Raw genomic sequence first — 12,793 nt, 5'->3', positions numbered from 1 at the left:
AACTGCCAGACAAGTGGCAAATCACCATTGAGTAAATGGGCATATATGGCAGTTTAAATTATTTTCTCACTGCTGGAAGTATGAGAAAAATTGTAGGAGGCATATATAATGCCCACCCTCAACACACATACTCACACTGACTTAAGCAAAGAAGGAGACAGAATGTTGACTCTATCAATTCCATGTTTCTCTAGAGTGCACTTCATTCCCCTATGACCCTCTTTATTAACCTGTGGGAAGCTGACTAAGTACCAATAGAGATAAGATAACACCTCTCCCCTAGCCATTTAAGGAGGTGTTGAGCTCCAGAGATGTAGATGATCTGGAAACAGAGAATGACATACTTTGAATTATCTGTTCTCAGCTGAGAACTCTGGTCATCCATCATTTTTTAATAATCAGGAAAGATTCTGTTTGGCTTCTCATATTCATGCTACATTTATAAATATTGTTTTTTATATTCTCCATTCAACTGCAAGGACTAGAAATTCAATTTGAAAGCAGAGAGATTTGGTTTGGGGACCTGCACACACAGAGACACACACACACATGTACATGTATATTTCCTGGTGATCTAATGACAGGAGCAAGGCACAAATGAGTTTCACTGGGAAGTACAGCAATACTAATTTGCTCCTAGTAAAATACCAGAATTCTGGTGATTGTTTCTCTGTTTCCAAAAAACTCATTCCTCCCTGCTACAGAAACACACACAAATATGCATATGCATATTTAGTGATACAGGAAAAATTACAATATACTTTATTTCCTTGTCTTAGGAAACTGTATTTAGAAGTTTCTGTTTAACTTCAAAAGCACATGTATATTGTAAATTTAAAATGTCACAGACTCACAGTGAAAAGACCTGGGTTCAAATTTTAACAAAAAGACTTTAAGCAATAACCTAATGGTGATTGCAGCCATGAAATTAAAAGACGCTTACTCCTTGGAAGGAAAGTTACGACCAATCTAGATAGTATATTAAAAAGCAGAGATATTACTTTGCCAACAAATGTCCCTCTAGTCAAGGTTATAATTTTTCCAGTGGTCATGTATGGATGTGAGAGTTGGACTGTAAAGAAAGCTGAGTGCCGAAGAATTGATACCTTTGAACTGTGGTGTTGGAGAAGACTCTTGAGAGTCCCCTGGGCTGCAAGGAGGTCCAACCAGTTCATCCTAAAGGAGATCAGTCCTGGGTGTTCACTGGAAGGACTGATGCTAAAGCTGAAACTGCAATACTTTGGCCACCTCATGAGAAGAGTTGACTCATTGGAAAAGACCCTGATGCTGGGAGGGATTGAGGGCAGGAGGAGAAGGGGACAACAGAGGATGAGATGGCTGGATGACATCACCAATTCGATGGACATGACTCTCAGTGAACTCCAGGAGTTGGTGATGGACAGGGAGGCCTGGCATGCTGTGATTCATGGGGTTGCAAGAGTTGGACACGACTAAGCGACTGAACTGACCTGAACTGAATTAAACATGAATGTTCATTATTAAAAAATAATAATAATATGACTATGGTGCCATGTGACTATCCCATATAATATATTCTATAAAGAAATGTATCAAAGTGTAAGGTAATGTTTTTAGTAAACTATCTAACAGTAAGCAATATTGTTTTTGCTTAGCCCAGATATTTTAGTAATATCTGAAATTTGGACTTTGACCTATATGCAAAACTGCTTCGAGATAATGATTTATCAGACATCTTTTGCATTTACAAAATGATTTTTTTTCTTTTTTTTAATAAAAAATAAAAAAAGAATATGCATATATATATATGTATAACCAAGTCACTTTGCTGTACAGCAGAAATTAACACAACATTGTAAATCAACTATACTTCAATAATATCAAAAAGGCAAAAAAAAAAGTGATTTTATCTTCCTGATTCACGAAATTCAAAAGAATTACACCCCTTTACATTACAGAATAAATGATGGCTTTTCTTTTTTCCTATTCAGTTCCTTCAAAATTTAAAGAGAATCAAGCACATTACAAAAGAAGGTCAATCTACTGAGGAGGAGATGATGAAAGACCACTCTACTACCTCCAAGAAAGAAGTAGCCCAGGCATTTTACTGAAATGTCTTAAGTGCTTTTCTGAGTGGCAGTGGGATTTACTGAAAGTGCTGTGCTGCTTCCAGTCCACTGGACCCTGCTGTAAGGGGCATGTCATCAGCGCTCTCCTTACTAGTTTTGGGAAAGCACTTGAAATGCAGAATGAAGGTCAGTGAAGTCTGGCATAAAATAATAAAAGACCAAGATAAGAAAACTAATATGATAATCTATTGTATGAACAGTCGTATCAATCTGTTAATAATAAGATTTATCAATAAACTATCAGAATGATACCTAACATAATTGCAGTTTTCTGAGTAAGACAAACTCTCTAAAATTAAAAATTCCATAGAACATTTGAAGACAAATTCTTCTCTTTTTTTTTTTCTGAATTTTTCTTTTCACTTTTAAAAATACAATTAGCTCAATAAGGTATCACTTCACATCACTCAGAATAGTCATCATCAAAATATCTACAAACAGTAAGTGCTGGAGAGAATATGGGAAAAAAAGGAACCCTCCTACACGGTTGGTGGGGATGTAAATTGGTACAAGCACTATGGAGAACAGTGTGGAGGTTCCTTAAAAAACTAAAATAAATATGATCCAGCAATCCCACTCCTGGGCATATATATGGAGAAAACCATATTTTGAAAAGATACATGCACTCCAATGTTCATTGAAGCACTATTTACAATAGCCAGGACATGGAAGCAACCTAAATGTCCATCAACAGGGGAATGGATAAAGAAGATATGATACCTATATACAGTGGAATATTATTCAGCTATTAAAAGGAACCAAAGTGTGTAATTTGCACAGACATGGATCAACCTACAGACCGTTATATAGAGTGAAGTAAGTCATAAAGAGAAGAACAAATATTGTGTATTAATGCATATACTTAGAATCAATAAAAATGGTATGTACTGAGCTTAGTTGTGTCTGACTCTGTGCAACCCCATGGATTGTAGCTTGCCAGGCTCCTATGTCCCTGGAGATTCTCCAGGCAAGAATAATGGAGTGGGTTGCCATGCCCTTCTCCAGGGATCTTCCCAACCTAGGGATCAAACCCAGAGATAGAACCCAAGTCTCCCACATTGCAGGCAGATTGTTTACCATCTGAGCCACTGTGGAAGCCCAAGAATACTGGAGTGGGTAGCATATCCCTTCTCCAGAGAATCTTCCCCACCCAGCTGAGCTACCAGGGAAGCCCAGAAAATGGCATGAGTGAGTGAGTGAAGTCGCTCAGTTGTGTCTGACTCTTTGCGACCCCATAGAGTGTAGCCTACCAGTCTCCTCTGTCCATGGGATTTTCCAGGCAATAGTATTGTAGTGGATTGCCATCTCCTTCTCCAGGGGATCTTCCCAACCCAGGGCTTGAACCTGGGTCTCTCGCATTATAGACAGATGCTTTACTGTTTTATAAATACAACTTCCCTGGTGGCTCAGACAGTAAAAAATATGACAACCGTGGTCCTGATTTCCAATAAGCCAATGATTAATCAGCTAGAGTTGAATTGCTTTCCCATAAACAGACTTCTATCATACAGACAATATGTGTATATCCACTTTACCTCCGTCATGTCACTCATTTACATTATCCAAGTCATCCTTGTAGAAATTTACAAATGTATCTTCTGTTCTACTATAATGCAAAGTATTTTTTTTTGCATTTTTATTGGCGTATAGTTGCTTTACACTGCTATGTCAGTTTGTGCTGTATAGCAAAGTGACCCAGTCAGATGTACACATACATCCCCTCTCTTTCGGATTTCCTTCCCAGTTAGGTCACCACAGAGCATCAAACGGAGTTCACTTTGCTGTACAGTAGGTTCCTCGTTAGTTATGCATTTTATACATAGTAGTGTATTTATGTCAATCCCAATCTCTTAATTCATTCCCCTCCCCTTGGTATCCATATGTTTGTTCTCTCCAATATTCTTGCCTAGAGAATCCCATGGACAGAGGAGCCTGGTGAGCTATAGTCCATGGGGTCACAGTCAGACACACTGAGCAACTAACATCTTCAATTTTAAATAAACTAATTTTAATTATATAAAATTTATTTAAAAAATTATATTGTGTTTGCAAAGGCCAGAAGGGTCCACAATTTGAGGTTACATATTTTCCCAGGTGGAACTAGTGTTAAAGAATCTGCCTCCAATGCAGGAGACATAAGAGATGTGGGTTCGATCCCTGGATTGGTAAGGTCCCCTGGAGAAGAGCATGGCAACCCACTCCCATTCTTGCCAGGAGAATCCCTTGGACAGAGGAGCCTGGTGGGCCACAGTTCACTGACTTGCAGAGTCTGACGTGACCAAAGTGGCTTAGCATGCACACATTTGTAATACATACAAACGTGTATGTATTACAAACACATACATATGTATTACATTTCTTGGTTTGATACTAAGAAATAAGCTGGATAATATAATTATGCTTTTAATTATAAGCAGAATTTCTAGAGATTTAATAATTTAATAATATGAATATCATAAGATAGTGCTCAAGAGATTTTACACGAGAAGAAACTGGTGTTGATCATTAAGTCTCTATAATGATTAAAGTTGGATTCACTCTATAAGAATGTGATTTGGTTAATGCTTACTCTTTCAAACACACACTCTCAGTTAAGTGCTGTCATGACATCTTAATCTTTTGCCTCACCAATTAACCATGACCAGAGAATTTCTTTCTTTATTCCATAGTAGTGCTAGCTTGTTAAAGAACATTTTTTTCTTTTTTTCCAATTTGGAAACTGCATGTGACTGACTTATTCTATCTGTAGGTAGCAAAAGTATATGATATTATATTTCATGCTGAGTCCACAAATCCTTGAAAAGGGGAAGCATTCAGAAGGAATTATTGCATAGCTAACAAGGTATTTCAGCCTCACGAAAGTTCTAAGAGATATTTCCCAAGTAATTCATTTTTTTTCTCACACTATATCAAACCTTGGATAAGTTTCTTTCTTTTATGCAACATAATAAATATTTCCTTAAAATACATGACCTGACCATCCTCTACTTTGTGGGAGTTTCATTTTTACAAACTGAGGAGTAAAGATTAGAAAATGACCCTCATAAAATATAAGCTAAAAACATGACACATGCATACAATTGATTATTCTAAAAATCTAAATAGTAAGAAAATAAATGGTTTCGAAATATTCTGTATAGTCAACTACATGTTTCTATCTTTTAAAAATGTTTCTCTTGCCCTCTTCTCTTCTGTTCCTTTTATCTTTTCCACTCTACTTCTTTGTAACACCTTATATCATTACTGTCTTTTTCTGTCACATTCTCATTATCTCTCCATCTCTTGGAATCATTGTGTCTGCCTATAAACATGTGGAGGCATAGTTTTTAGGGGAAAAACAAAAACAAAATCCCCCTAAATCGTCCCTTTTCCCTGCTATACTCATGGGCTTTTTGTGTTTTGCTTTTGCTCTCCAATTTTTTTTTTTTTTAATTTTAACACAAGTGCCAGAACTATTTTTATTAGAGCACAACAGAGGAAGAGTGGAGCACACACTACTCAGAAAGCAAGTCCTGACTCTCCAGCTTAGACATAGCTGTGCGTTAGATGGCATCACTGATTCAATGGACACAAACCTGGGCAAATTCCAGGAGATAGTGAGGGACAGGGGGCCTGGGGTGCTGCAATCCATGAGGTTACAAAGAGAGGGACGTGACTTGATGACTGAACAACAGCAATAACAGCCAGGCAAGTCATGTCACCTGGGAACCTGTGTTCTCTCCTATACAATAGAAACACTGTTACTAACTGATTTGTGACGGTAAAATGAGAAACTGCATTCATAATTGACAATCAATTTGTGAGGCAGATCTTCCTGAGAGTTGTTAGTATCTGTAAGCTCAACAGTTTTTTTGTTTAGAGCTTTTATAAGAGATATATAATTTAAAAACAAAGACATGTTAGTGTCACCACTTTTTATATTCCTAATATTAAACATAAAGGAGAAACATTAATTAAACATCACTTAAGTGATTGTAAAACTACTTTGAGGAGCCCTTTGTGTTCTGAGAAGCTGCCTTGGGGAAAAGAGGAAGAGAAAGATAGCAGGCACGACTTTCAGGTCTAGTTTCAAGAAAACAATTCTTCTTTTTTTGTATTATATATCCTGTATCTTAGAAAGAACTTAGCCTAGAGAACAAAATAGAAGCCCCATTGTCTAAAGCAAAAAAAAAAAAAACACAAAATAAAAAAAGTTTTTTTTGAAAATTAGAGTCTTTGTCCTCTTTTCTATCTCGGGTTTCACTGGTGGAGAAGGGGTAGTGGTGGTATTAATTTGCAAGTTCCATAAAACATATGTATTACATTGGTAATAACATGTGAAGTGATTTATTTAGAATGCTTAGGAGTCAACTAACATAACAGAGATTTAATAAAAATGACTTATTATACCTATGAAGACATTTTAAAACTTTTACCAACAAAACCCATCCAAAACTAGCCTATAAATGTAGCAAAAGTATATCATAAAATGTAATTTGGGATAGTTATTAATAATAGTACAATTACTAACATGGTTCTAGGAATTGAGCAATAGAAGAATATAATAAATATCAGCTTAAATAAATATTAATTTTACTACTTATAGTGAAGTTACATTTCAAGTCGGTATTTACATACTGGATCGTCTGGATTATATTGAATAACATATTCTATCTGTCCATTTGGGCCATCATCTATGTCTGTAGCTCCATTGTCTCCTGAAAATCCTGTGAAGATTGTGGTGCCAACTGGAGTGAGCTGGAAAGAATACAAAAGACAAACTGTCAATTCTCATTTGATCAACAACACACCAGAAATGTTCCAGCACAAAAAACACAATCATTTATCACACAAAGGAAAAAAGTAGGCAGCAGCCCACAAACACAGACTCGAAGTGTTTCAAAAGAACCCTTGGAAAACTTACGCAGGAGTCCCTAAAAGTCTGGAAATTTCCAACATTAGTCCTTGCTTTGCATAAAGAAACAGAAGCCCCTGATTCAGTGTAAAGCACATTTGGACCAGTTTATAAACATTAGCATCTTAAACTTGTGGAGAAAATGCATCTGTTGTTCCTATTTAAAAACACTTTGGTGCATCAGATTATCTATAAGCTAGGATTTATATTGTATGAAGGAATTATCAAGAATCACGGTATTTTAAAATTAGAAAAGAAATCAGAGAGATCAATTAAATCCAGGTTGGTAATTACATGCAGGTTGCAAATTTGAGGAAGAAAGTTGGAAACTATGGATTCCTTGTCTATCAAAAGAGAGAGAAAGCTGGGATTTTCTTTAGTGATTGTAGTACTGGTTGAGTATAAAGCCATTGTCTGATAGAATTGGAGGGATAGTAATATCTTTTCATTTTGAATTAAACCAACAATAAAACACTATGTGTCATATAAGACCATGATTTCACAGTTGGCCTGAATATCTAGCTTTATCTCTTATTAATCTCCATCAGAGAATCACCGTTGTTTTCTCTTACTTGTAAGTCTTTTCACAATGTATTCCTACATCCAGAGTCTCCAGTTCTCAAGTTTTAGATGGAATCCTTCTCATTAGTTATTTTACAAGTTAATTAGGTATCATCTTCTTCTAAACCATTCCTGACATAGCATTTCCCTACTCCATGTCAGTACCTGGCACCTTTTTCATTACTCTTACATTTTACACTTTACTTTCTTAATTATTGCACTGTCACAATGAATAAATGAACTTAGTCAATAAACACAGGACCTGTGCCTCTAAAGAAAATAGATGTTTACATTTTGTTCTGAGATATGTTTTGTTAGCTTTTAAATAGGATTCTTTCATGGAGAAATGGCTTAATAGAGGGAGAGAAAAGAAGAATCATCTCATTTACTTCCATTTTCAGGGATTACAAACCTAGATATCTAGGGATCCATCAGGCAATGTAAAGGAGTGAAGCACATCTCATGGGAATGTGGCGACTAAAGAACACATCCTTCTCTAAAAGGATATCGGCTACCCGGCCTCAGGAAATTCTCATAATGGAATATGGAGCCAATGCTATTCGGTTGGTCAAAAAGTTCATTCAGATTTTTCCAATGATGTTGTGGATGTTGTGGAAAAGATGTTGTAGAAAAACCCTAATGAACTTTTTGGCCAACCCAATAGTACATCTTTTAATATTCTGATTTTATAAGAAATCTCTTGGTTCTAAAGTTGACAATAGCTTTTAAAGAATTATATTATGAATTTAATGCCCCCCACACCCCCATTACATCCAGTGGCACAGCAACCACAGTAGTTTGTGATCTCTGATTTAGAAAAAGGATACAATTGCAATTAAAAGTGATTTTAAAACTATGCTTTGGGGAACCCATGGTTTGGGGAACTGTAAGTACAAAGTAGTATATTTATAAAGTCAGTCCTCCTGGCAAGTAGCTTTTAAAGGTAAACTTTTACTTTCTGCAGCTCAAAGAGAACTGAATATAAAGTGAGAGGAGATGGTTTAAATAGCACACATATGAACATGGACACACCATTGGAAATAGTTAACTAAAAGGCTTCCAAGCCAACATTTTAATATTTTTAATGTAGTCCCTGTCCCCAAATATGTCACTGTTTTGTGAAAATTCACCCACTCTAATGTATTTGTGCCTTGATTTCTCTTACAAAAATTCACTCACTCTTGATATATTTAATTATGAAAATTTAAAATTGAATGGCAAAATTTTGCTTCTTGATATTTAATAAAACAATATTTAAAGATCTTTGTTGCCAAAGTATATAACTGTGCCACAGAGTTGAATTAAAAAGTTATCCCCCCCCAAAAAAAAACACACACACATAAAAGGAAAAAGCCAGAAAACTTGAACAGTAGGTGTCTGAAATTTTTGAAACTAGGCTGCGGTTCCCTGGAGGCTCAGATGATAAAGCGTCTGCCCGCAATGCAGGAGACCCGGGTTCGATCCCTGGGTTGGGAAGATCCCCTGGAGAAGGAAATGGCAACCCACTCCACTACTCTTGCCTAGAAAATTCCATGGATGGAGGACCCTGGTGGGCTACAGTCTATGGGGTCACGAAGAGTTGGACAAGACTGAGCAACTTCACGAGACTTCTGACCCAACTTTGAAGAGGTGATATTTAGTTGTTGACAGCAAACGACAAGTAGTATGTCAAATTATTAGCTCAACATTTGCATAGACTAGTGAGTTTTACTTCCTTCCATAGTTGCATATTTAGACCAAACATATTAGCATAGATCGTTCATTTTCACTACTGGAGTAAGTAAATATCCACACACAGACATACACATGTAAAATGTAATGTTAAAATGTATCAGTAATTGAACTACACACATTTATTCATGATCTACCACTCAGATATAAGCGAGGGTTTGGAATGTTTAAAGCTAATATAAGAGAAACAGCTAGGAAAAAAAGAGGATAAACATTTTGTTTCAATATGGAAAGTCTGGCAAAAGGCAAAGGGCTCCAATGAAATGGCCTATACTAGATGCAAACAAGCAAAAGAGAGTTAAAACGTGCAATATCCTTTTAAATAAATATATATATATATATGGAAAATGAATAAGTATATTATAGAATACATTAATATATATACCCAACAAAAATATGTACATATCTATGTACACACGCATATTAACATTATATAAATACACACATAATTCTAAATATTATGTGGGGAGTGAAAATCTTCACATGATAGGTTGTTTGTTAAAATGTGTTTTCCTATACATCATTAAACAGAATTTTCAGGGCACATATGCTGTACAGATGGTCGTATTCCATGTCCTTTAACATTTCAACAAGTCTCAGAAATATAAATTTGCTTTTCTGAAGGGCATTCTATGTGTGGGCTGATTATCACCTTGGGCAGCTGCCTGAGTGTGTTACTTGTTTATTTAGTTCGTGTTTTTTTCCATAAATGATTTTATACAACTCTTAGGAAAATACAGAAAATACACAAATGCACATGTAATAATTAAAGAAAATAAAGCAAGAAAATTCAATATTTCATGAAGATGTGTAACAGAAACTTGAATGTAAAATGGGAGTAGCTAACTGTTCAATTATCTTGTGAGCCATTGCTGCTTGAGCCAACCTAAAAATCCGGAACAATGCTTCAAAAGGAAAAATTCCCTTACTAATCTTTCTTGCAATATTCTTCACTGAAGCATTGTATCCACGTTTTATATAAATATAGTTGATTTTCATCACCCATGGTAGTTCTATACTATAAAGTCACCATGAACACTGAATTAACAAATACTGAACCATTGCTCCTAGGAGGAATACAGGGTTATTACATTGCTGAGGGGAATACAGGATTAAGTTTTGCAAGCCTCTGGTTACAACATTTTTCATCAACAAATCAATACATAACCTTGTTTTATGTGTGTTTCTATTTAAAAACACTTTATTTAATATGTTTGGTCTATTCTAGAGTAGATGCTCTGTATTGCACTTTCCATTTTATTCAGTTCCAGAATTTGTTTGGTTCTTACGATTTCTATCTCTGTTAAATGTCTCATTTTATTCGTATCTTGTTTTTCTGATTTCACTGAATTGTGTTTCTGTGTTTTCTTGTAGTTCATTTAGATTTTTCAGAACTGTTATTTTGAATTCTTTATCAGGTAAATTACCAAATTCCATGCTTTGGTGTTTGCTTACTGTAGGATAATTGTTCTTTTGGTGATGACACGTTCTTTGAGTCTTCACGTTCCTTGGAGTTTTGCATTGGCTGCTTTTGCTTTTAATGTAGCAGGGCGTGCATGTGTGCTAAATCACTTCAGTCATGTCCCTGATTCTTTGTAACCCTATGGACTGTAGCCCTCCAGGCTCCACTGTCCATAGGATTCCCCAGGTGAAAATACTGGAGTGGGTTGCCATGCCCTACTCCAGGGGATCTTCCCAACGCAGGGATTGAACCCACGTCACTTGTACGAATACACTTGGTCCACACTTGTTGCTCTCTGGTAGTTTAGTCACTAAGTCGTGTCCGACTCTTGGGACCCCATGGACTGGAGCCTGCCAGGCTCTTTCGTCCAGGAGGTTCTCCAGGCAAGAATACTGGAGTGGGTTGCCATTTCTTTCTCCAGGGAATCTTCCCAACCCAGGAATCAAACCCTGGCCTCCTGCAATGCAGGCAGATTCTTCTTTACTGACTGAACTATGACAGAAGCCCCTGGTGTGGCTGAATTCTTAAGGCTGTCTTTTTTTTTTTTTTTTCCTGGTTTTAAGAACACACTGGGTTGGCTGCTGGAAACTTTTCTTTTGTTTTCCAAAAGGTGGCACTGTAGTTAAATTTGTGGTTTCTCCTTTGCCCACAGTCCCTGGTCTGATTTTCTGAACACATTCACTATTTATCCAAGTTCATTCTCCAGCATCTCACTTGGAGATGCTGGAGAATATCCACAGAGTAGGGAATTTACAGGTTTAGCATTTGGAGTGTTGGGGATGACCACAGGCCAAATGAAGAGATCCTTGTTTGAGGTTATCCAAGTAGCCTGTGGGCTGACTTCTTACTGAAGTTCTGAGCAAAGTTAGGAGGAACCTCATTCTTTTAATACCTTTTGATATTCTTATCTGTATCCTTCCCAATCTCCTCCCTCCCCAGAGTCAGGGAGGTCCTGCCTCAATAATTAGGCTGACACTGTGTCTGACCCAGCTAGGGTTGTCAGGCAGTCACAAATTGCTCTCCCTCCCTTTCTTGTACAAGGAGAGGTTCCACTAGGCTAGTATAGCCTCACACTGTGTTACCTTAGAGGGAGGGGTAACACTGGAAAGGGACTTCTCCCCTTTCTAATTCAATCATACATATTATTTTTTGCTCCAAGAGAGGGCTGGAATGTCTCCTTGGGAGAGCTACTGCTGCTGCTGCTGCTAAGTCACTTCAGTCGTGTCCGACTCTGTGCGACCCCATAGACGGCAGCCCACCAGGCTCCCCAGTCCCTGGAATTCTCCAGGCAAGAACACTGGAGTGGCTTGCCATTTCCTTCTCCAATGCATGAAAGTGAAAGTGAAAGGGAAGTTGCTCAGTCGTGTCCGACTCTTAGCGACCCCATGGACTGCAGCCCTCCAGGCTCCTCCGTCCATGGGACTCTCCAAACAAGAGCACTGGAGTGGGCTGGACTTTCACAAAATCTCTCTCATCCATGGGTATCTGCTTAAATCAGCATTACCCAGGTTTTCCCCAGGCTATGGCCCTGAGAAGTTAGGGTCAGTTCCTTGCTCATCAGGTCCAATGAGTTCAGCTAACTTGAATTCCACACCAAGGTCTGTATACCTATTACCTAATGCACAGGCCTCTACTTCCAGGTCTCTTTGCATACGGTGTTGGATCCCACAACTAATATAGAGGTATTTTTGTTCATAATTGGCTGCTAGTTTTTATTTGTTCAAAGTGAGGACTTAAAGAAGGGACATCTTACGACATCATAATTTGTTGATATCACTATAGGCCAAATTTATACTAGTGAAGAAATAACTTGCTCATTTTGAAGTACATATTGAGAAGGATGAATCTTGTAAAGCACTTCACAAATCATAATATTGTGCTAAATGTACGTAATTAGTGATAGAATAATGCCACTGGCGCCAGGGTCCTTGTACTGAGAGGTAACAATAATCTCCTGATATTTTTGCTGTTGTTATAGTCGCCAAGTTGTATCTGACTCTTTTGCGATACCCATAGACTGTAAACTGCCAAGCTCCT

General features: G+C 37.2%; 1 protein-coding gene across 1 annotated transcript in view; it reads right to left on the bottom strand.

Annotated features, from left to right (window-relative positions):
* The window catches only part of PCDH15 (protocadherin related 15), a 1,060,244-nt gene that overhangs the window by 517,445 nt on the left and 530,006 nt on the right, over positions 1 to 12,793 (bottom strand). The window contains exon 6 of the mRNA XM_059881970.1: positions 6,726 to 6,845. Within this exon, the coding sequence (XP_059737953.1) occupies positions 6,726 to 6,845 (120 nt within the window). The remainder of the gene's footprint in view (positions 1 to 6,725; positions 6,846 to 12,793) is intronic.

The sequence above is a fragment of the Bos taurus genome, chromosome 26 (genome assembly GCF_002263795.3).
Source record: "Bos taurus isolate L1 Dominette 01449 registration number 42190680 breed Hereford chromosome 26, ARS-UCD2.0, whole genome shotgun sequence".
Taxonomy (NCBI): Eukaryota; Metazoa; Chordata; class Mammalia; order Artiodactyla; family Bovidae; genus Bos; species Bos taurus.
The sequence above is the reverse complement of the archived record's forward strand: the minus strand, read 5'-3'. Positions and strand labels throughout refer to the sequence as shown.